General features: G+C 44.3%; 2 protein-coding genes across 8 annotated transcripts in view; both read left to right on the top strand.

The window, feature by feature from the left end:
- The window catches only part of LOC308572205 (uncharacterized protein), a 132673-nt gene that overhangs the window by 100634 nt on the left and 7799 nt on the right, over nt 1–24240 (top strand). The window contains exons 1-4 of one of the 4 annotated variants that reach the window (XM_081168179.1): nt 3748–3931; nt 4725–5507; nt 6734–6853; nt 7505–7543. The exons of 1 other annotated variant lie outside the window; for it this stretch is intronic. In XM_081168179.1, the coding sequence (XP_081024305.1) occupies nt 6820–6853; nt 7505–7543 (73 nt within the window). In that variant the 5' untranslated portion in view covers nt 3748–3931; nt 4725–5507; nt 6734–6819. Of the gene's footprint in view, nt 1–3747; nt 3932–4724; nt 5508–6733; nt 6854–7504; nt 7544–22056; nt 22551–22638; nt 22678–24240 lie in introns of those variants that run through there. 2 more of the 4 variants (XM_081168181.1, XM_081168180.1) reach the window with 2 other exon arrangements.
- On the top strand, nt 7601–21015 carry LOC308572113 (immunoglobulin superfamily member 1-like). Of its 4 annotated transcripts, none has more exons than XR_014001632.1 (6): nt 9161–9459; nt 10987–11283; nt 11868–12164; nt 13174–13476; nt 14170–16712; nt 19931–21015. XR_014001632.1 is itself a non-coding variant. In XM_081168001.1 (6 exons), exons 1-6 carry the CDS (start codon nt 9237–9239, stop codon nt 16714–16716), a joined length of 1248 nt encoding a protein of 415 aa, XP_081024127.1. In that variant the 5' UTR covers nt 9161–9236; the 3' UTR covers nt 16717–16865. The 4 variants fall into 4 exon arrangements, 1 of the variants encoding a protein (XP_081024127.1); XR_014001633.1 differs by lacking the exon at nt 19931–21015 and having other exon boundaries at nt 14170–15565; nt 16533–16865; XM_081168001.1 differs by lacking the exon at nt 19931–21015 and having other exon boundaries at nt 14170–14271; nt 16691–16865.

Here is a 24240-nt window from a genome sequence, read left to right on the forward strand (position 1 = left end):
CTTGGTAGTGGCACCCTCCCTGTGGAATGCCCTCCCTTCAGATGTCAAGGAAATAAACACCTATCTGACTTTTGGAGGACATCTGAAGGCAGCCCTGTTTAGGGAAGTTTTAAAGACCTGATGTTTTTATTACATTTTTAGATATGCTGTAAAATGGGTGGGATATAAATAATAAAATTATTATTATTATTATTATTATTATTATTATTATTAGGTAAAGAAAAGGAATTGCAATAGCTAGATGTGCCATTGGAAGTTTATGTCCTCTGGCCTTGCTTGAGGTTAATCCAAGGATACAATCTGAGAGATTGCCTGTTCCAACATAGATGCCAAATTGTGAGAGTGTTGCAACATAAACTCTGCAACAGGTGGCAGCAGCAACAAATTTAAAATACGCTCTCAATACTTCAGCCAACCAGCAGGTGAAAGCAAAGAGTCTCCAATAGATCCTTCTGGTGTCTGAAGCATCAGCTAGTCAGAAACCAAAGCAGGATGGAGGACTTTTAAACAAGGGCATTGGCGAGGGATTGGCGGAGGAGACTGAAGAGAGTGAGCTTGTGTCTTTTGGATTAAGGCTGGTTGCTTCTCTGAGCTGTTTGGAGCCCTATTTGTGAGTTTGGTTGTGGGTGTGGCTGTGTGCTCTGCTAGAATTTCAATAGCGACAAATGTCAGGTTCTGACTTGGGCAGAAGTAACCAGCTGCATCAGTATAAGCTGGGGGGCATCTGGCTTGCCGGGGGAACATGTGAAAAGGATCTAGGGGTCTTAGTAGACCACAGGCTTAACATGAGTCAACAGGGTCATACGGCAGAAAAAGAAGAAAAACTAATCCTATTCTAGGCTGCATCAACAGAAGTACAGTGTCCATGTCAAGGGAGCTCATAGTATAACCCTCTTCTGCCTGGGTCAAACTCCACCTGAAGTATTGTGTCCAGTTCTGGGCACCACAATTTAAGAAGGATATCAAGAAGCTGGAAAGTGGGCAAAGGAGGGCAACCAAGATGATCAAGGGTCTGGAAACCAAGGCTTAGGAGAAATCATTTTGAGGGAATTGGGTATGTTTAGGCTGGAAAAGAGGAGACTGAGAAGGGAGATGATCTTCAAGTATCTAAAGTGCTGGGAGATGGAGCAAGCTTGTTTTCTCCTGCTCTGGAGGGTGGGACCCAAAGCAACTGCTTCAAGTTACAAGAAAGGAGATTCTGACTCAACATCAGGAATAACTTTCTGAGGGTAAGAGCAGATTTGGCAGTGGAACGGACTCCCTTGGGCGGTGGTGGATTCTCCTTCACTGGTGGTTTTTAAGTAGAGATTGGATGGCCGTCTGTCATGGATGCTTTAGCTAAGATTCCTGTATTTCCGGGGGCTGGACTCAGTTCTAGAATCCTTTTCTCTCTTTTTTGGACAAAGTAATAATCATAAATAAATCAGAATAAAAATGTGCACCCCACCACCAAGATCATTCCATTGCAACTATCCAGACTCCCAAAATTTCAACACCTCTTGTGATGCTTTGACCCCTTTCCATTTAAGCAGTACAAATTCCGCAAACACCTTCCATATCTCCTCAAAATCATTTCTCCTGCATATTCCCTGCCTTACCTTAATAGCACATGTTAATTTATCATTCATAGCTATATCCCACTCCTCTTTATACCATTCTTCCATTTTATATTCTTCTTGCCCCTTGCACTTCCTAGCTATAATATTTTGTGCAGCTGTCATTAAAATTTGTGAGCAAGTCCTTCATTCCCTGTGACCCCTTCCATCAGATGTTAAGGAGATGAGCAATTATATAACATTTGGAAAACATCTGAAAGCAGCCCTGTATAGGGAAGCTTTTTAAGGTTTAAAACTTTACTGTGTTTTTATATGTGCTGGAAGCTGCCCAGAGTGGCTGGGGCAACCTAGTCAGGTGGGCGTGGCAATAATAATAATAATAATAATAATAATAATAATAATAATAATAATAATAATAATTTAATACTGATTTAAAAGCTGACTTCCCACCCCTCAGACGTTCCCCCTATTTTCCTCCCTCCTTTGCTGCTCTCAGTACAATAACTTTTCCAACTTTGGTTTCAAAATTCACTCATCCTTTCTCACTGCCCATCGCCTGCACAATTACCAATTTATGCTATGGCTTCTGTCCATTATTATAACCCATCCTCAAAACAATGGAGTAAGAGTAAACCTAAGGAGCGCCATGACGGAAAGCTGAGGAAATCTTAATCTATTTCAGCATTCTAGCTTTTGTATGTTTCAAAGTAGACCTGCGAATCTTTCTCAGTTTTACTGCTTTCTCCTTTGTAAACTGCTTTGAGGCTTCTTTTGTGTGTGTTTTTGCAATCAGGAGGAGTATAGATATAAATGAATAAAATAAATGGGTTGTTCCTGAGGAGATGCTTTTTCTCCTCCGAAATGAGACACTTCCCTCAGAAAGGGGACCCTTTTTCTCCTCAGAACAGGCCGGGATATGAAGAAACTGAGCAGAAGCCTGAGGCCTTTTCCCGCCTTTTTCCTCCCCCGAGAACAGGCTTCCTCAACCTCTGTGGCCCTCCAGATGTTTTAGGCCTACAACTCCCATGATCCCTAGCTAGCAGGAGCCGTGGTCAGGGATGATGGGAATTGTAGTCTCCAGACATCTGGAGGGCCGAGGTTGAGGCCCTAGAAAGTGCTGGAAGAGCCGCCCCTCCCCCTCTCTCCTCAGGGGAGCCTTGGCAAGGCAGGGAAGGCGGCCATCGCTTGCTCCCGCACGAGCCTTTTCTTTCTTTCGTGGGGATTCGAAAAGTTCTTTCTTGTCCTCTTCCCAGGGGCAACTGATTTATTTCATAAAATTTATAGGCTCTTGATCGTGAGGGGTGGGGGAAGCAGTCTGGAAAAAGAAGGGTTGGTCCTCATATCCGGAGGCCTCCTAAGCAGCCACAGTCTGACATCCATTAATTCATGTAATTCCCTCAGGCGCCCATGAGGGGTTTTAGGGGGGTCCCTGGCCAGAGGATGGATTGGGGTTCCCCTCCGGCCTCAAGCAGAAGAGTCGGGGGCTTCTTCCGGTTTTCCTGGTCTTCTCCCTCAGCTTGGAAAAAGTCACATTTGCTTCTCTTTCCCCTCAGTTTCCCAATTCATTGGCCTAAGGAGCCCCTGAAATATGCTCAGCAGAGTTTAATTTTCTGTACAATCTCTTCTTCTTCTTTGTTTGTTTGTTTAGTAATTTGTTTTATGTACAGCCTTTACAACAAAGGACTTTACAACCAAAATAAACCTTTACAACAGAAAACTTTACAACCAAAAGAAACCCAGACCGAAGCAATAACACGACTCTCATGTTTTCATTTGTACTAAATCCTTCTCAAATTTCCTTATTTTACTATTCATTGACTTAAATCTTCTTTTAATTCCTTGTTCTTGACCTCCTAAATCGCGTATTTGTCCTCTACAGTTTTCCAATTATTGCCTTATACTTTCCTCCCTCTATACCTGTTACTTCCCTTCACCCATGTGCGGTCTTCTCTGGATACTGTTGTGTTAACAGCTATTAAATTTGATTTTCCGTTTGTATTGTAATGTTCTCTTGTATCCTTGTGTCCTTCAGGCTCTTGCATGTTAAATTTAAGCTCTGAAACCAAACCAATATATCCCTGTATGCATTCCCATTCTTTGTAAGTTTTTTGATTAGAGCAGCCTCTAGTTTTGCCATCTCCGCAAATTCACAATTTTTAGCTGGCCATTCTAGTAATTCAGGTATTTTTCTGATTCCCCCCCCCTACTATTCTAGCCGCTGCTGTTGCGTACAGGAATACGTTCTTTTTGTCCATTTTCTGTACAATCTCATGCAACCAGAAAACTGTAGCGCTGGAAGGCCCTGCAATCCTGCAATCTCAACTAAAGCATCCAGGACAGAGGGTCATCCTCTTCTTCTTTGCTGATCCCTCATAGTAAGATTGTCTTCCATGAACATGGTTTTAACAATGAGTCCGTAAGTGACTGTGGAGGCCAGTTCTGGACCCACACATCCATCCACAGTGGGGACATTGGTTTCCAGGTGGGAGCTGATCACGGTGTGGATTTGCCAAGCGTGCCTTCCTCTTAGCGCGTTTCTCCTTTGTGTCCTGAGTTCGAGTGTCTTCAAAGCCCAGGACACCTTTGGTCAAGGCTGTTCTCCAACTGATGCGCTCGCAGGCCAGTGTTTCCCAGTTGTCAGTGTTTATACTACATTTTAAAAATGTTTGCCTTGAGAGAGTCTTTAAAGATCTCTTTTGTATTTTGCTTTCCATTCTTGAGTTGGGAATAGAGTAGTTGCTTTGAGAGGTTGTGGGCTCTCCTTCCTTGGAGGTTTTTCAGCAGAGGTTGGATGGGTGTCTGTCATGGATCCTTTTGTTAAAAGTCCTGTATTGCAGGGGGCTGGACTCAGAGTCCCTTCCAACTCTCAAGTTCTAGAATTCTTTTCTTCTTCTTTTGACAAAGTAGTAATCATAAATAAATCAGAATAAAAATGTGCAACCCCACTACCGAGATCATTCCACTGTAACTATCCAACCTCCCAAAAATTCAACACTTCTTGCGATAGTTTGACCCCTTTCCATTTAAACAATACAAATTCTACAAACACCCTCCATACCGCCTCAAAATCATTTCTTATATTCCCTGTCTTACCTTAACAGCACATGTTAATTTATCATTCATAGCTATAGCCCACATACCATTCTTTCATTTTATATCCTTTCACAGCCCCAAAGTCAGAGGAAGTGGGAGAAAGGCTATGAATAAGACAAGACGTGACAGTAGTCAAGAACTGTTGGCCACAGGCCAGATCACAAGTATTTACAACATGCTTTGCATCAAATAAGCTGACATTTGGGAGTGTGAAGAGGGTGGAGGATTTGCTTACAGACTTTTGTTGTATATAGAGAGATATAAAATCACATTGTCAGAGGCAAATTGAATTGAAATACTTTATTGTCACTTGTACAACTTGTATACAGTGAGATTACACGAGCACCCCCCACTCAGCTCTCTTAGTCTTAATTCCCCTCGTTTACTGACGCACACCCACCAAACCCGAAAGTCAGTTGCCCTGTTGTTATATTATCATTCAGCAGCCTAACAGCCCACGGATAGAAGCTGTTCTTTACCCTGTTGGTGCGACTAATCATGCTCCTATGTCTTCTGCCTGAGGGCAGGAGATCAAGAAAGTGCCGGCCAGGGTGTGAATCATCCCTGAGAATTTTCCTCACTCTCCTGAGGCAACGTACTTCCGCTATTTCATCCAGTGGATTCACGGGATAGCCCATAATATCTTGTGCTGTGTTCACCACCCTCTGTAGGCACTTCCTATCAGATGATGTCAAACCAGCATACCACACCGTGATGCAGTATGAAAGGACACTTTCTATTGTTGACCGGTAGAAAGAGATAATCAGATGTTGATTGACATTGTTCTTCTGCAAGACTCTGAGGAGATGGAGTCTCTGTTGGGCTTTCTTAATCACCTGGGTTGTATTTATTTTCCAAGTAAGGTCTTCACTGAGATAAACTCCTAGGAATTTAAAGGAAGAGACTCTCTCCACACAGCCCTCCCCGATGTACAGCGGGGCTAGTTCTCCTCTCTTCCTCTGAAAGTTCAACACCATCTCCTTTGTCTTGCTGATATTAAGGTGCAAGTTGATCCCTAGGCACCATGTAGATATTTTTTGGACCTCCCTTCTATATGTTGATTCGTCTCCACCTGTTATTAAACCCATTATGGTGGTGTCATCTGCAAACTTAATAATTGCAGTAGACGGGTCAGATGATACACAATCGTATTTATACAATAAATACAGGTAGGGACTTAGCACACATCCCTGTGGTATGCCAGTCCTGATTTTTAAGGAATTCGATGTTACACGTCCAATCCTCACTGTTTGTGTCCGATCTATCAGAAAGAATGTTTGAAGCTTTCTTATTCCAGGAACTTAGGCTGGGTTCAGACTTATACCTTCAAATCACATTTGAAGAACATTCCTTCCTTCCAAGAATTCAGGGCGCTGTAGCTTGCTAAGGGTTTCCTCAGGTTTGTGACTCTGTGAGAGGTGAAGGGAATAATTTGAGGCAGATTGTCCGGGATTTCCCACTCAGGGACATGCAAGCCATGGTTAATGGGAAGAGAGGAATGAAATGAGAAGTGAAATTAGGAAGTGACGAAAGATTGCCAGCCTTGCCTCTTTTCCTGTGTAAAAGGCATTGGCGTCAAGGACACTTTTTTCAAGCCCTCCCTCTGCTTCTCCTTCACGTCACCACTTCTTGCTCTGTACGTGTCACAGAGCTGCCCCCAAAAAACCAGTTGCCAAAAATAAGCACAAAAGAGAAAGCAAGGACCACAAACCAGCATGAGGACTGTTTCATTCTGTGTTATGCTGTGCAAAATAACTGTGCCTCCATCCGGTGTGATGCTGTGTGTATTGTGCTTGATAACTGTAAATGAGCGTTTGTGTTTTTCAAAGATCTTTTGTCATCCCCCATTGACTTTTAAAAGCCCCAGCTTCCCTATGTTCCCTATGGTAGGTGCTAACGTGCTCAGCATTTTATCAGTTACCCAATTTCTCTCAGCTTGAGAGTGGCCATGACAGCTTTTGCAGAGCAGCTCAGTGCTGCAAGGCATGCTGGGAACTCTTCTTGAGGCTACGCTGGTGGTCAGCCCCGTTTGACACCAAAGGCACACCCAGAATGCTCAGCAACGCCACTGTGTTTCTTCTCAGTGTGTTTGGAAAGAAGATTACTATTGCAGATGCATCAGCTCAGTGTTGCTGCTACAGTCGCTTCTTCTAAACTCAGTCTTTGAAGCATGGAGCAAATTGGCCGTCTCTTTGTCCTCCTGGGTAAGACCCTTTTCTTCTCCCCTCCAACCCCACACTTTTCCTTCTTCTGGAGCCTCCTATCTACACTTCCCTTCCCAGTTTCCACTGTCTGTGTTTACTCAAATCTTCTGCCTCTGTTCTCTGTTTCCAGGTGGGTCTTTAGGGAGGGATGAGCATGTCTCAGGCAAATCTTTCACAGCATCCACACAATGTCACTGGCATGGGAAAGTTGGCTCTTTTTAACTTTTACCTTTCCTGAAAAAACCCCAAAATAAAATCATAACCTCCAGAAATGCGTCAGATTGGGGGTATTGCTTTGGGAGAAAAAAAATGTGTATGAGGCTATTTAGGAGTCCAGATTATGAAACTTGAAACGATGCCAAAAACGTTATATATATATATATGCAGGTTTTGGTGTTTTCGGGTATCTTCCCGTGTAAGAGTTGGGGTGTCTAGGCGACGTTTCGACGAGGTCTCACTCGTCATCTTCAGGCTGGTGCTTTCGGCTTCTTGTTACTAGAACAGAGCAGGATCTCAGTGTTTGAGTTCCTATAAATACTGTTGAGGGGGTGTGGTGTATAGCCTCCAACGTTCTGGGCAGAGAGGAAGTTATATATATATATATATATATATATATCTAAGCATCACATTTTCTCCTCTGTTGTTTTTCAGCCTCATTTTTTGCTCTTTCCTGGATGGCGGCCCTTGCAGGTAATCCAGTTAATATAACTTCAAGTACTGAGTGGTAGGCAGATACTGTCTGTTCTTACGTGGGGGGAAAGAGTGCAGAAGAACTCTTCCTGTCTTCACTGAGTAACGAGGTTGTGCTGTCCATCACTGGTGAGAAACGTACTCATCGTGACAGAATTGCATGCATTGATAGAAATGCATGAATTGATGTAGCAATGGGGCAGGACAGTGGCCACGCAGACCAAGGGGAGGCGGGTAGTCGGTGTTGCAGCAGGAGTAGGTGACACGGAAAGGGTTGTTGGAGTAGCTGATTCTGTAATCCTCCCAAAGTCCTATTTCCTTTTCTCATTTATCTGCTTGCTTATTGAGGGGGCGAGAGATTATTGGTCTACAACTCCCATCAGTCACCCACCAAGCAGCTTGATGGGTGTCGCAGTCCAACAACATCTGGCAACCAAGGTTCAAATATGCTTATTTAGGTGAGCTTTCCTCGAGAAATTATGTTTGTCAAAAATTGATTGGTTTTGCTGAAAAGTTCCACCAGTTAATGGAATAGAATTATTGGAATGCTGTTCAGGTGATTATGATAGTGACCCCAAGGAAGTAGATTGTGGAAACCTGTGTGTAGCATTTGTTTAATGCAGGACTGAGAAGGACCAAGGCATTCTTGGCACTAAACAAGCATACCTTGAACCCAGTGGCATAGCGTGGGTTGTCAGCACCCGGGGCAAGGCAAGTAATTTGCGCCCCCTAACCCGTGGATTTTAGCACTCGAGTGCGAGCGCGCCCCCCCCGATGTTGCGCCCGGCCCCCCGCACCCCCCACGCTACGCCACTGGGGCTGGGGGCGAGCGAAGGAGCCAAGGACCCCCCCCAAGGCTCAGCAAGAATTTATTAAATTTATTATTTGCGGAGCCCCCGCGGGCCGAGGCAGCCGAAGCCCCCTCCCCTCGGGCGCCTCCCCGCCCCCTCCTCTCCTTGGGCTGTAGGTGGAGCTCCAGATCCGGGCTTGGCAAGCGCCTCTCCTCCTCCCGGCCGGGTCCGGGGGCTTCCAGCCGTGCTCCGTCCTCGCCCCCCCCCCCGCAGCTGAGACTTGCGCTGAGAGCCGGAGCCAGCGGCGCTCCCTTCTGCCGGGAGACCCTCGCCCGCCCGCCGGCTTCCTCTCGGAGGGTTTTGGGGAGCGCAGGGCGCGGCGAGGCCCCTCGGAGCTCTCCTCCCTCCCAGTTGGCAGAAGCAGCCGCCGCCTGTGGCTGGGCCGAGGGGATGGCGTCGGCGTCGGGGTGCGGAGGCTGCCCGTGCCCGGCCAGGCGTCGGTGGTGGCGTCGGTGCTGCTGCAGCGGCTGCTCCTCCTGCGAGCAGTGAGTGGAGCGCAGCCGCAGCGGCGGCGGGGGGGCGCACGCGCTAGGGCGCAAGGCTGGCGGTGGCGGCGGGGAGCCCGGCGGAGGAAGGAACTTGTCCCTTCCCTCTGGACTCGCGCCCCCCAGATGTTGCGCCCGGTGCGGTCAGCACCCCTGGCACCCCCCACGCTACGCCACTGCTTGAACCAACAACTCATTTAAAGAATTCATGGATGAGGGACTACAGGAGGGAAGGGGCTGAATGGCATTTTCCCCTTGCAATTCTTTCCTTTCCCCAATGCAGTTCCACCTCCACCAGCTCCAGAGCTGTCCATTTTCCCTCCAAGACAGTCCTTTCTCCAAGGGCAACGGATCACGATGAAATGCTCCCACCCAGAAGGGCAGCTGGCAGCCAAGTTCTTATTTTATGAAATGAAGGCAGAACGTGGGTGGACTAAACTCCAAGAAGACTTCAATAATACCCTGGAAATCACTGCAGAATTTCAGGAAACAAAGAAATCATTTGTCTGTGCCTACATGGAAGAAAGCAGTGCAGGACAACTGTCTGAACTGAGTAATCACATCAACGTTTCCATCCCTGGTGAGTTAAGTTTGGCTAGTTCCAGAAATTCTGGCATATTTATGTGGGTTGCTACCTTTTTTCTTTTTACTTGTGGAAAGAAAGCATATTCCACTTATTCCAAAAAAATTCTAAGCAATGTAGATAGTAAAGTTAACAATAAAACACAGATAAAATTGTTTTTTTATCTTAATGAGGGGAAAGGATTTCTGTCTGTTTCCAAACTTAAGCCAGTTGGCTGCCACTGTTTTCTCGCAAGAAATGTTGGCAATACTGATTTTACGGAGGTTATAGAGATTGCTAATGATGTTTCTCTGCATTCTTGCAAAACTTCAATTCCCCGCGTTCTTCAGGGAGGATCTATGCTATTTAAACTGTTGTTATTGTTGTTTTATTTAATCCCCTGAAGGTTGCGTGGTATCATTAGGATGCCCAGATCTCTAGGGAGGATTTTGAAAGAAAATGTTTCTGCTGAACTCAACCTGCCGCTCCACTCCATTAATGAGAGTCCTAAAAGAATTCATGTCTATTAAAGGTGTTTAATCATGGAAGATTGGAAGATACTAATTCCAGTCTGGGCTCAAGTCTGCTTTTTGGACTAAATTGGCCTTCGTCACCCTAATGGGTGATCTTCAGTGAGCGAGGGACAGGGGGAATGAAACTGTGTTAATCCTACTGAATCCCTACTGAAACTCTACATATGGCCTGCAAAGCTCCATCTGGTTGGGGGCTGCAGAGATCCTTTTCCATTCCTACCTACAGAATGCTCTCCCTGCTGAGATCAGGCGGGCAGAAACCGTAGGGTGAATTGAATACCTAGCCCTTCAGCCTTCAATGACCTTAATATTATATTGGCCATTGTGATGATTTTATTCAAGGTTGGCTTTTGGTTTGATGAGGCCCTCAGCTACTGAAGGTAACGGGGCCTTTTATATGTCCAGCTGTCCTTTGTCAACAACAAATTGTTGCTGTTTTTTGGTTGAATATATGCTATATGGTAATTTATGGACCTAATAGGTATCTAAAGCCATTTGCACATGTAGAATGTAGGCACCCTATATATAGAAATGAACAAACCAGTGATATTTTAGGGAGCAGGCTAGCAGGTGGGGCCCATGACTTACATCGCAGGAGCATGCACAACACAAAACACAGTTCCTGTTGTAGGTTTTATTTTCTTTGTTTTTTATCTTATATTTTGGAAATGTACATCCAGGTTGTTGTTTTTCCTTTAATTTTTTTGGGGGGGCCCAAGAGAGTGGGGCCCTAAGCTATAGCTTGTTTAGCTTATACACAAATCCAGCACTGATTTTATTGATTATTTTTCACAGATTTGTTCTCTCCTATTATTTGTTATTATGTAGACTACTTGGGTATTTATTTCTGCAAATGAAAAGCAGGGTAGAAATCCTTTAATGAAATGGAAGGAAACATACAGTATGTGTCAGTCTTAGAAAGGAAATTGTGAGAAAACAGAAAACCTTTCCCTTTTACGTTGTTCCCTAAATCTTTGGATGCTTCTCTCCCTCTGCTTCCTGTGGAACCCAGCGTCCTTCCCACCTGCTGATCTTTTTCAGCAACCACAGGAACCTGTTTACAGTCCAGGAGAACGGGTTACCTTGACCTGTTCAGCTCCTGAGGAAATGGACGTGGCAGGATTCAGCTTCTACAAGGAACAACACGATCAGAACTACAAGGTGTTGCCAGATCAAGGAAGCGGCCCCTATGTGGCATTCCCTGTGAATAAAAATACTGCTGGAGTATACAGATGCCTATACTGGGTGCAGAATTCAGGACAGATGATCCAGTCCCCAGTGAGCTCCCCAGTCTCTGTAGTCATGACAGGTGAGAGAGTTTCTTCTGCATGTTGATGGAGGAGATCCAAAAGATCTCAATGTCTGGCAGGGAGTGGGGAACATGGGAAATGTCAGCCTGGTTATTTTACAAGGTGACAGATTCACAGTCTCTGGACAACATTCACCCCCCTTCTCCAAAATCATGGACAGCTCAGAAAGTGGCAGAAAAGAAAGCGCAGAGGGTACAAGTTCAGATTACAAGGTGTAGACGTGACGTAAATTAATAGGAAGGGGGTGGTTTCCTTAATTGGGAGCACCGCCATTTCTAGGAGAGATGTGTTCTTTATTCTCTTGCTGTGATTATTAAAGTTTCTAACTGGTAAGAAGACTCATTTTCCTTTGTTCTGCTTATCTACTGCCATGGGGGAATAAGCCAATTTCCTGAAGCCTGACACTTAGTGGTCTGTTAGATATTCCAAGACCCCGCCAGAGCCACAGATTCCAAGGTTTACTGGAGGGTTTATTGTTAAAATAATTTAACCAGTAAGATGGGTATGCACCAAATTCCTGAAACAGAGGTGTTTAACAAACAAAGATTGTTCTTCCTTTGTGCTCCTTCTACTTCCTTCTCAGAACACCCTCGTCCCCCAGTCTTAACTGTTTCGCCAGAAAAGGATAGCTACAGAAGAGAGGAGACCATAAAACTTAGATGTTCAGCTTATGAAAGCCGTGATGTATCAAAGATCCAGTTTTTCAAGGACAAGAGGCAACTGCAACTCATCAATGTCCCCTCCTCTCTGAACACCTTCACACATATACAACTGCTTCTTCCTCAAGATGGTGGCGATTACTCCTGCAAGTACCACATTGTGGTATCAGGGCGAGAGTTCCCATCAAAAGAGAGCAACTCCATCAGGATTTTGGTGTGGGGTGAGGAGGCCTTTCTTTGTAATATGGGTCTCTTGGAGGGGGAAAGGGGAAGGTGGACTGAGTTTGGGGGAGGTTGGGCAGGCAAGGAATAGGGGGAATAATTTTGTTAGTAGAATATGTACAGTGGTATCTCGGGTTAAGTACTTAATTCGTTCCAGAGGTCCGTTCTTAACCTGAAACTGTTCTTAACCTGAAGCACCACTTTAGCTAATGGGGGCCTCCTGCCGCTGCCGCGCCGCCGGAGCACGATTTCTGTTCTCATCCTGAAGCAAAGTTCTTAACCCGAGGTACTATTTCTGGGTTAGCGGAGTCTGTAACCTGAAGCGTATGTAACCCGAGGTACCACTGTACAGAATTCGAAGATCACCTGTAATTTAATAGTCCTTCCAAACTCCTCTTTTCTTCTATTATTTATCAGCTTGCTTGTTTCCAGTCTGCCTGAAGGACCACACATATCTGCTATTTGGGTCCCTGAAGCACAGATTCACACAAAGCGGCAAAACGCTCTTGCAGGTTATTAACAGGATTTTTATTTGAAGTGCATATGCAGAACAAAGGCACAGGGCGATCAGTACGCAACCTGTACACAGTAGTCAGGGTGCGCCCCTTTATATAGATTTGCAAAATAGAATACCACCTGACCTCTTGTAAGTCACCTGATTTCTTGTAAGTCACCTGATTTCTGGGAAATCGAAACTTATAATAAGTTCCTATATTACCATATAAGGTCTTGGCCTTCTCTCCCTCCTTCCTGCAACCTCCCTCATCCTGCTGCCCAGGCTAGACATTCTAACGAGGGGCCCATTTGCAATGTAACATTTAAGCATGTCCTTCAATAATAGAACAATTATATTGTAATATGCTCCTTCATGCCTTTGAAACACATTGCCCCTTCCAGAACAACATTGAAGGAAACAAAGGCAGGGTTCCTGCCCCGAGGAGCATACAAGGGATGTTGTCACATGGAGATCCCTTCTGACCTTGGGATTCTCTTTGATTCTCTCTGCAGATGAACCACTTTCCACAATACATCCACTATCCAGCCCTGACCAGGCTGTTCTGAGTTTTGCCGCCACAACCAGGCCACCTAGAAAGTCAACACTGGCAACTTCATCAACCAGCTCTTCTCGCTATGTCGCAAGAAGACCCTCAACACACACAAAGCTCCTTGCATCATGCAACTGCTCTTCGCAGTTGAGTCTGCATTATAGCACCTCAACCAGCAGCACCAATGCTCAGGAGAGCAGGAAATCATCCGCCTGCTGTGATCCCAAATCAACCACAGACCAAAAGAAGGACAATTCAGAAAAAGGTATACCCCTCTCATGACCCCCTTTCTTTCTTTCTTTCTTTCTTTCTTTCTTTCTTTCTTTCTTTCTTTCTTTCTTTCTTTCTTTCTTTCTTTTTGTATAAAATTGTGATTGTATAGGTAATAAGCCACCCTGAGTGCTGCAGTTGCACTAGAAGGGGGCAAAATGTCCAAATAAATAAATAAATAAATAAATAAATAAATAAATAAATGTTGCGCTTTAAATAACCCACCTGATTCAGCTCAGTGCGGAATATTATTTTCACCCTACGAAAATAAATGGAAACAGTGCTACTGCTGCCTGCTTTGTTTGCTTTTGTGCCGGTATTATTTTTGTCTTGTGGTATTGTTTTATATCTGATGGTACTGTACTGTTATTTTATCATGCGTGGCTATGTTTTAGATGATAGAATAGGAATTTTATGATGTTGCCATGCTTCCGTTTGAGAGGGCCGACCTGAAAGGCAGCCTATAACTACAGAATATGGATGGTTGGAAAGAATAATATTTAGAAAGGGACAATCAGTGGACCTTCAGAGACCAGGGAGGGAAGAGGAAGGGTGGAAGTTAGAATGGCCAAAGAGGTGAATATGTGGAGCAGCAAAGTTCATAGATACTAGCCAAGTCTTCGTTTTGTAACAATTGACTAGTTCTCTGATCAATAACCCGTTCTGATCAACAGCAATTCTCTTGCAGGTTCATATCCTTGTCTAATCTCACTGGCCATCAGATGTGGCATCTGCGGATGTCTCCTCCTCCTGGTGTTTGTTGTCTGCATTTATAGGAGAAAGCACAAAGGTATTTGGCAAGGCAGGGGAAACTGAGCCTGGGGAGGTGGACATCCCAGGAGGAATGCAGATGTGGGTGGAAATAACACCTGGTGGAATCATCACAGCCAGAATTATCACTAACTGCTTATGCACAGCATGCCTTCTTCATTTTTTTTTATTTTGACAAAGTAATAATTATAAATAAATAAGAATGAAAATGTGCACCCCACCACCAAGATCAGTACAGTACGAATTCCGCAAACACCCTCCATATCTCCTCAAAATAATTTCTCCTGCGTATTCTACGTCTTACCTTAATAGCACATGTTAATTTATCATTCATAGCTATATCCCACACCTATTTATCCCATTCTTCCATTTTATATTCTGCTTACCCCTTGCATTTCCTAGCTATAATAATTCGTGTAGCTGTCAATAAATTTGTGAGCAAGTCCTTCCTAGCCTGCGAACCTTCCACCCCATCGTAAATTGATAATAATGCTACCTCTGGACTTTCGGTCAGGTTTAACCCAGTGATTTCTGTTATCTCCTTAAATGCCCTTTGCCAGAAAAATTGTACATATTTATATCCCCACCACATGTGAACATAATTCCCAGTTTCCTGGCATCCCCTCCAACATAGCACCGAATATTCCTTGTTTATTTGATTTAATCTGACTGGTGCTAAATACCATCTCCAAACTAATTTATAATAATTTTCTTTTATTCTTATGACAACATTTTCAATGTTTCTCCCATATCCCCCCCAGCTGTGACTATCTGCCATGTTGTCTCCTTTTCCCACACCTCTTTTAATTGATCTTCTTCATCCTCCATTTCTACTAATATTTTATAAATTTCACTGGTTTCCCCTTTTATAACTGTATTTTCTTCTCTATCTCTTCTTTTTATAATCTCCCCCCCCAATTTGTTTTGTATATTCTTTGCAGTTCTTGTTTTCCCTTAACCCCTTCTTTGTGCATCTCCTCCAGTTGTATACAGTTAAACCAAGTTATTTTACTTCCTGTTAGAGCTCCTCTTATTTGTTCTTTGCTTCTGCCTTCTTCGTGTTTGTCCTCATCTCTTCAACAACAGCCAGACACACCAAAACCTGCATTTGCAGGAGAAGCTATTTCCATCAGTATTTTTTATCAGGAGAAACCTCGCCTGTTCCGTTTCTGTGTGTCAGGTTGCAGTTAGAAGCACAGAAGCAGGGTTATAAAAGGGAGCAGCCCCATCTATTTGTCCAGGACAGAGATCTGAAATTGTTTGCCATGCCCTCTTCATGGGGCTGCCATTGAAAACTGTTCGAACCTTCTGTGGTTTTAAAAGACAGTGGCTTATAAAGAGCACATCCTGTCAGCCTTTGTAAGACCTTTGCAGACTCTCAGATTGTTTCCAATTCAAAATGGTGGCCTCTTGGCCTTCAGAGCCCTAAACAACAGCCATCCTTTAATTCCCCCCTTTATTTACCCATTAATTACACACAATGAACTACATTGTTCTGTTGTAAAAGAAAAAATCTTCACAGTAAGAGGCTAGAAAAGGAGAAAAAAGAAAAAGAAGAGAAAAGAAAGAATAAAGAAAAAATTAAACGAAAAATCTTATGAAAAACGTACAAGAAATGCAAACCATCATCGACATTATTATAAACATATATTTCCAGTAAGAAATCCTTTTATCTTCAGCTTATTGATTTCTCCTTGCCATTCTTACTTTCTTATCTATACCTGATCTCTGGTTTTATTCCTTGATTTATTTGATGACTTCCTTCTACCACTATGCGGTTTCTAATTTCTCATATCTTAAAATTTCTGCATCCATTCTAACTCAGTGGAGAACTATTCTCTTATCTCTGTGGAATTTAGTCTATTCTCAGCCAAGTGTCATCACTGGAACCGTGTTGCATCATGTAATTTTTAAAAACATCCCATTCTTTTTTTTAATCCTATCTCCTGAATAGTTTCTTATGAATTCTGTTAATTTCGGTAATTCAAGATATTCACATATCTTTAGGTGCCATTCTTCTTTTGTCGGTATTACATTACTTTTCCAATACTTTGCTATAAGAATCCTGGCAGCCGTAGTAGCATAAAGAAAAACTATTTTATTAGCTTTTGGGATGTTTGTTGTAAAAATACTGAATAAAAATAATTCTGTTTTTTAAGGAAATGTATATTTTAACATTTTCTTCAATTCTTCATATATCGTGTCCCAAAATAATACGTTGGTGGTACAGAGGTGAGCATAGCTGCCTTCCATCCTTGAAATTCCACCCACTTCTCTGAGTGTTGCAGCACTGTTCCCCAGCCAAGCAATGTAAAGTGCAGCATTCTAGAGGATATTGTGCCTTACGTGCTCTAAATGTGGGAACCCCTGGTGCCCTGTCTTTGTGTCTCCTTCGCTTAAGAGTCACACACATTCACATACTTTTTTTCTTTTCTCAGATAAGAGAACGATCACAGCAAGGTGAGTGAGTACGAAAACTTGGGGCAGCTGTCAGAAGCAGCTTCCTCCAGGCTGTTGGACATGACGCTGCAGTTTGTGTGCCCCCCCCCCCCCGGTCATCGGAGGAGTCGGGGCTGCTGTGTGTTTAAAAACAGAAGCAGGGACATGCAGTCAGGAGTGACAAGAGACTAAGTTTGTTCTTGGTATGAGCTTTTGTGTGCACGCACACTTCTTCAGATACACTGAAACAGAAGTCACCAGACCCTTATATATAGTTCCAGTAGTAGATAGGTAGCCGTGTTGGTCTGCCATAGTCAAAATACCGTATTTTTCGCTCTATAACACGCACCTGACCATAACACGCACATCGTTTTTAGAGGAGGAAAACAAGGGAAAAATATTCTGAATGAAACAGTGGACGTATCATTTTTGTGCTTCATGCTGTGGCCACAGACATGTGATCTGATGGTGAATTTGGGGTGACCCAATGCAAAAATCCTGAGAATCCCTGTGGATCCATGCTTTGTAACCACGTTTTTGCACCATTGCAGCCCCAGGCAACAGTGGGTGCGTGATTTTTTTGGGGGGGGACAGGCTGTAGTCATGGACATGCTATGTGCTCTGATGGTGAATTTTGGCTGACCCAATGCAAAGATCCTGAGGATCCATGTGGACCCATACTTTTTAACCACGTTTTTGCACCATTGCAGCCCCAGGCAACAGTGGGTGCGTGATTTTTTTTGGGGGGGACAGGCTGTAGTCATGGACATGCTATGTGCTCTGATGGGGAATTTTGGCTGACCCAATGCAAAGATCCTGAGGATCCATGTGGATCCATGCTTTGTAACCACGTTTTTGCACCATTGCAGCCCCAGGCAACAGTGGGTGCGTGATTTTTGGGGGGGGGGGGCAGGCTGTAGCCATGGACATGCTGTGTGCTCTGATGGTGAATTTGGGGTGACCCAATGCAAAGATCCTGAGGATCCATGTGGATCCATGCTTTGTAACCACATTTTAAGTGGGGAGGGAAGGAAAAACACAGAAGGCTAAGAATGCAGGAGAGGGCTATAACGTGAGGAAAGGAAGGCAAAAGTTTCCCCCCACCCACCCACACAAGCCAGCCAGCGTGTGCTCTCTCTCTCTCTCTCCCTCTTTAAATGGAAGAAAGCATATTTGAATGCTGTGTGTCTCCAAAAACAAAAAGCAGGAAGTCAAATCAGAATTTTTAGCCGAACCTGTAGTCTCTCTTCCCTTCACAAACATTGTTCCTCCGGAGCAGGGAGAGGATAGAAGGACGGACGCTCTGCTTTCCCTCTCTACTTGCCTGGAGGGGAGGGGCTTCCCCTGCTCTTTGTTCGGACGCTCTGCTTTCCCTCTCTACTTGCCTGGAGGGGAGGGGCTTTCCCTGCTCTTTGTTCGGACGCTCTGCTTTCCCTCTCTACTTGCCTGGAGGGGAGGGGCTTTCCCTGCTCTTTGTTCGGACGCTCTGCTTTCCCTCTCTACTTGCCTGGAGGGGAGGGGCTTCCCCTGCTCTTTGTTCCGTTTGAGCAAACACAGCAAGGAAACAGAGAGGGTGGGCAGTAAGACCCTGAGGCAGAATGCAGGAAAGCAGCCACTTCCTGTATCACGGAGCTCCCTTCTCCCTGAAGCGCGGTTTGATTTTTGCCTTATTTTTCGGCTCCAGGGACCACACATTCGCTCCATAACACGCACAGACATTTCCCCTTCCTTTTTAGGAGAAAAAATCTGCGTGTTATAGAGCGAAAAATACGTAAAAAAAATTCCTTCCAGTAGCACCTTAAAGACCAACTAACGACTCTTAACAGTCGTTAACAGTCGTCAAGAGGCTCTCTCAGCTATCTGCCTGTCTCCCATTCCCACCACCCTTCTGAGTAACACCCCTCCCCACCTTCTCACTATATAGAAGGATCTGGCAACTTCTGTTTCAGTGTATCTGAAGAAGTGTGCATGCACACGAAAGCTCATACCAAGAACTAACTTAGTTGGTCTTTAAGGTGCTACTGGAAGGAATTTTTTTATTTATTCTTATATATAGTGTGAGGGTGGGGAGGGGTATTACTCAGAAGGGTGGTGGGAATAGGTGATTGGCTGATAGATGTGGTAAACCTGTTCACGACTGTTTACCACCATCAGCCAATCACCCATTCCCACCACTCTTCTGAGTAATAGCCCTCCCCACCCTCTGGTATGGTAACTTCTGTTTCAGTGTATTTGAAAAAGTGTGCATGCACACGAAAGCTCATACCAAGAACAAACTTAGTTGGTCTCCAAGGTGCTACTGGACAATTATTGTTAAAAAATATATTTCTACTGTGTCGGACCAACACCACTACTTACCTGAATCAGGAGGCGGAAATGATTGGCATGTTGGAGAGAAGGGAAGATGTCTGTAAGGGATGGGGTGGCTGGGACAGGGACAGAGCCAGTGGACAGGGAAAGTTGGGGGCAGAAGGGGCGAAGGGAGCAGAGCAGGATTCCAGGTTGCCGGAGGCTGGGCTAGATGATCCTTGGGGGTTCCCTTTAATTTTTTGATTCTATGATTCTAATGTCTATTCTGGACCCAGGAGGGCAGGCAGCTCCTGCTACATGGTTCTGTCCTCAGACAGATGCTTTGATGGCCGTTTGGACTTCTCGCAAGAGGGGGATTCCTTGAGTTACTTGGCCCTTCACCTTTGCTGTGAGATGCTATGTGTTTTCTCTGTGTAAGAAACTGGGACGGAAACTGTGGAAACATTTAAAAATAGAATAAAATAGTTTAGCGAGGTTCTTTCCCCCTCCATTCATGGCTGGGATTGGGAGATTCTTCCTGTCTTTCATATTGAAACCATCACGACTTCCTCCATGAAACCTTTGACAATACAATAACTGCCCCCCCCCCAATTTCTATTTAAGGAAATAGAAACTGAGCTATGGGATTGGCTGCTACAGGATGTGGTTTAGCTGCCTTTTGAAAAGAGGTACATTCGTGAAGAATATTCTGCCAAAACATTTTAGTCATGACAGCTAAGTAGATCTTCATTGTGCAGAAGCAGTCTACCTCTGAATTGCTGTGCACTGGAGATAAGGAAAAGAGGAGGGTGGCCTGTTTGTGAGTTGCCCAGGAGTGTCCAGCTGGCTGCTGTCAAAACTGAATGAAGCGAACCCTCAATTTGCTCCCAACAGGCTTGGGGGGATCACCATTCTTTGAACATGTCCCTCAATTTCCTTCTCCTTTTCAGGACTCAGACGCCTTTTACTGCCTTGCCACCCCCTGCTCTGCCTCAGCCCCCACTCTCGCAATCATGGATGGAGAGTGGAGCCAAACCGGCCGAAGACCAGGAGGAAGGTCTCTACAACAACATTCCCCGTCAGGGCAAGAAGAGAGCAGAACGATACAGAGATTCTGAAGAAGACTGAGCCATCGGGGAGATTAAAATATTCAGATGGGGATTTATGACCAGGGAGATGGGGTGGAAGGGGTCAGGGAAGAGGGCAATGTTCTGCCTTCCCCTGCCTAGTGCAGCATACGACTGGGCTCACTTTCTGCAGCACTTTCCTCAAGAGCAGGGGTCAGCAAACTTTTTCAGCAGGGGGCCGGTCCACTGTCCCTCAGACCATAGCTATCAAGCGTCCGTTATTTGGCGGGACAGTCCCTTATCCCAGCGCCATGTCCCGCTGCTGTCCCTTATTGATGATGTCCCTTAAATAAGCTACTGAAGGTAATGGGGCCCTTTCTATGTCCAGCTGTCCTTTGTCAACAACAAATTGTTGCTGTTTTTTTGTGTTGAATATATGCTATATGGTAATTTATGGACCTAATAGGTATCTAAAGCCATTTGCATGCAACAAAATATGTATTTTATCAAAGTAATTGTTGATCCCTTATTTTGGCTGCTGATCCCTTATTTTTGAGGCTGCTAGTCCCTTATTTTCAAATCCTTATTTTCAACCCTAACCTGACTATATTTTGAAGGAAAAAATATGAACGAATTCCTATGTCCCACAAATAACCCAGAGATGCATTTTAAACAAAAGCACACATTCTACTCATGTAAAAACACGCTGATTCCCGGATTGTCCACGGGCCAGGTTTAGAATGTAATTGGGCCGGATCTGGCCCCCGGGCCTTAGTTTGCCTACCCATGCTCAAGAGTTAGTCTGTCTAAAATACTTTGCCCCGTTGTCCAGTCTCAATATTTTGATCTTGGATTGTTTTGTTTTGTATGTTTATATTTTTAAAAATCAAATAAAATATTTATATAATGTAACCTGTTTGGGTATTCTTTGTAATTAAAGAAATCTTTCAAATAAATAAGTAAATCAATTTTTGTTTGTTTGTTTCAGTCTCATTTTCTCTTCTTTCCTGTATGGTGTCCTTTGGAGGTAAGATGAAAACGGATGCATCCCTGAAGCCAAGCCAAGCATTTCCCCTGAAAGTAATCCCTTGTGAGACAGAAAGACAGCATACACACATGGGCGTAGCCAGGATTTTTGTTAGGAGCGGGGAGGGACTATGTTGGGGGGGGCAACATAGTTAAGTATTTCTACTGTTTTACTTGATCGAGTGTCAAACAGTTCATTAAATAGCTCTGCATCACCCAGCTTTGTCTTGATCCATTCAGAAGATCATGCAAGATCTTAATGCAAAACTAAGTTCCATTCAGGACCGGTCCTTTGCACAGTGAACAGTATTGTTCACTCGATAAAAATAAAAGTTAAAGTAAAAGGCAGTAAGGACTTGCAAACTGAAAAGGAAAGTGTAATGATAAAAGGAAAAACTTTTTTTTAAAATGATATTTATTGAAATTTTAGACAATAAAAGGTTACAAAATTAAAAATAAGAAATAAAAAAGAATAACAATAATAAAAGAAAAAGAGATACAAAAATACAAAGACAAAACACATAAAAAGTAAGAAAAAATTAAAAAGAAATCAATATTTTCATGTCTTATATTTCATTTACTTGTTTCCTGACCTCCTCACCCCCCCTTTTTTTGTATTCCAGTTCACATAGTTAATTCAGCAAATCCTTACCCTCTATCATTTATCTTTACTCAATATCTTAACCTATTATAACTATATGTTTTAAACCATTATCAATCCGAATTCACATATTCTTGTTAATCTTTTTACCAATACCGCTTATTTTCAATCCTACATCCCTTTAACATTCATTAATTTTACAGTATTTCTGCAAGTAGTCTTTAAATTTCTTCCAGTCTTCTTCCACCGCCTCTTCTCCCTGATCTCGGATTCTGCCAGTCATTTCTGCCAGTTCCATGTAATCCATCACCTTCATCTGCCATTCTTCCAGTGTGGGTAAATCTTGTGTCTTCCAATTTCTCTGTCTGTCTGTCTGTCTGTCTGTCTGTCTGTCTGTCTGTCTGTCTGTCTCACTCCTTTCTTCTTTCCTTCCAATCTCCCGATCATCTTTTGGCTATCACTCTATGCAGGTAGAGCTGCCTTCTGCTCTTCCCTTCTCCCATCCTGCTGCACATTGTTCCATTTGGGTTGCTTCAAGAAGTTTGACCGCAGAGAAAAACAGGTGATGGCACAGCAAGATCAGATGTGGTTAGCAGTTCCCAGATGGAGCTGGATAAAGCTTGTGGTTATGGCTAAACCCTATAGGCCGAGTTCCACACACAGCTCAGGGTGTGTGTCTACACAATGTTCAGGAGTCGAGGGTGTGATGTTATGCTTCCTGTCTTTAGTCTTTGCTTTGAGAAGACAGACTTTGGCAAGGCCGCTTCATTGTCTCTCTTGGGACAGAAACCAGAGAGAAGGTGGATTTGGGGCTCCAGCCGTGGTTGTTCTTCCAGGGATACTGGCTGAGCATGAAGTCTGCTGCTTTGGTGACAGGTTGGTGACCTCTCTGCTCAACTCAGATTGGAAATTTGCCATCTATCTCACATTCACACTGCATCTCTCCTTTGCTCTTCACTTCCAGTCTGTCTCCAGATTCTCCTCGGGAGATCAGTCCAGGCAGGTAAAGTGGATTTCTGTTCTTCTTTCAACTTTTGTGATAGGAGACAGAAGCTCTATGGGATGTAGGAGTGTCACATTTTGCATGATTGGGTGGATGGCGGCTAACAGATTGAGGCTGAATCCTGACAAGACAGAAGTACTGTTTTGGGGGACAGAGGGTGGGCAGGTGTGGAGGACTCCCTGGTTCTGAATGGGGTAACTGTGCCCCTGAAGGACCAGGTGTCCATCCTGGGAGTCATTTTGGACTCACAGCTGTCCATGGAGGTGCAGGTCAATTCTGTGTCCAGGGCGGCTGTCTACCAGCTCCACCTGGTATGCAGGCTGAGACACTACCTGCCCGCAGACTGTCTCGCCAAAGTGGTGCATACTCGGGTTATCTCCTGCTTGGACTACTGCAATGCGCTCTATGTGGGGATACCTTTGAAGATGACCCGGAAACTACAACTAATCCAGAATGCGGCAGCTAGACTGGTGACTGGGGGTGGCCACTGAGACCATGTAACACTGGTCCCAAAAGACCTACATTGGCTCCCAGTACATTTCCGAGCACAATTCAAAGTATTGGTGCTGACCTTGAAAGCCCTGAACGGCCTCTGCCTGGTATACCTGAAGGAGCGTCTCCACCCACACCATTCAGCCCAGACACTGGGTCCAGCTCTGAGGGCCTTCTGGCAGTTCCCTCCCTGCGAGAAGTGAGGTTACAGGGAACCAGGCAGAGGGCCTTCTCGGTAGTGACTCCCGCCCTGTGGAACGCCCTCCCATCAGATGTCAAGAAAATAAACAACTATCTGACTTTTAGAAGACATCTGAAGGCAGCCCTGTTTAGGGAATTTTTTAAAGCTGTGACATCACATTGGTGGGGAAGGGGTGAAGGGAGGAGAAAGAGATTTTCAAAATCTGATTTTGAGTTTAAGAGGCATTGAAGTAAAGGATGGAATGGGCTAGTCAATCCCAAGCAGTAATCAAAGTTGAGCCATTTTGGTAGTTGTAACTGTGAGAGGGAACAAAGGAGCTCTGGCCAAGATCTCTCAGCATAGTCACAAAACTGCCACCATCATACTTCCTAGGGGAAGCCCACAGAGTACAATACTGAAGATTCAAGTCTGTCGTGAAGATGAGCTTTAATGTGATGTAGCAAAGGGGCAGGGTTATTTTAAGCAGTTCTTCAGTCTTGGGGGGGGCACAGATATTGTTGCTGCTCTACAACTCCCATCATCCCCTGCCAACTTAGCAGAAGTTGTAGTTAAACAACATCTGTGGGCCCAAGGTTGAAGAACCGTGTAAGCCTTTGCTTACGTGGCTGGAAACATTGTGGAATCTGGGCGAGAGATCACATCCAGAGAGAGCAACTCCATCAGGATTTCGGGTGAGGAGCTCCTTCTTTGCAATACAGATCTCTTGGAAGTTGAAGTGGGAAGCTGGATTGAAACTGAGTAATTTGGCTGGTCAAAGGAACAGGAGGGGAATTTTATTAATACAATTTGAATATGTACAAAATTCAAATGTCATCAGAAATTCTGTAGTCCTCCCAAAGTCCTATTTCCTTTTCTCATTAATCTGCTTG

This window comes from Podarcis bocagei (genome assembly GCF_964188305.1).
Source record: "Podarcis bocagei genome assembly, chromosome: 13".
Taxonomy (NCBI): Eukaryota; Metazoa; Chordata; class Lepidosauria; order Squamata; family Lacertidae; genus Podarcis; species Podarcis bocagei.

Excerpts from the sequence above, each read along its gene's own strand:
- LOC308572113 (XM_081168001.1), top strand. The coding sequence starts at position 9,237 with ATGAAATGCTCCCACCCAGAAGGGCAGCTGGCAGCCAAGTTCTTATTT. Across the intron at positions 11,284-11,867 it reads AGTCTCTGTAGTCATGACAG|AACACCCTCGTCCCCCAGTC; the intron begins GTGAGAGAGTTT and ends CTTCCTTCTCAG. Across the intron at positions 14,272-16,690 it reads TTATAGGAGAAAGCACAAAG|ATAAGAGAACGATCACAGCA; the intron begins GTATTTGGCAAG and ends TTCTTTTCTCAG.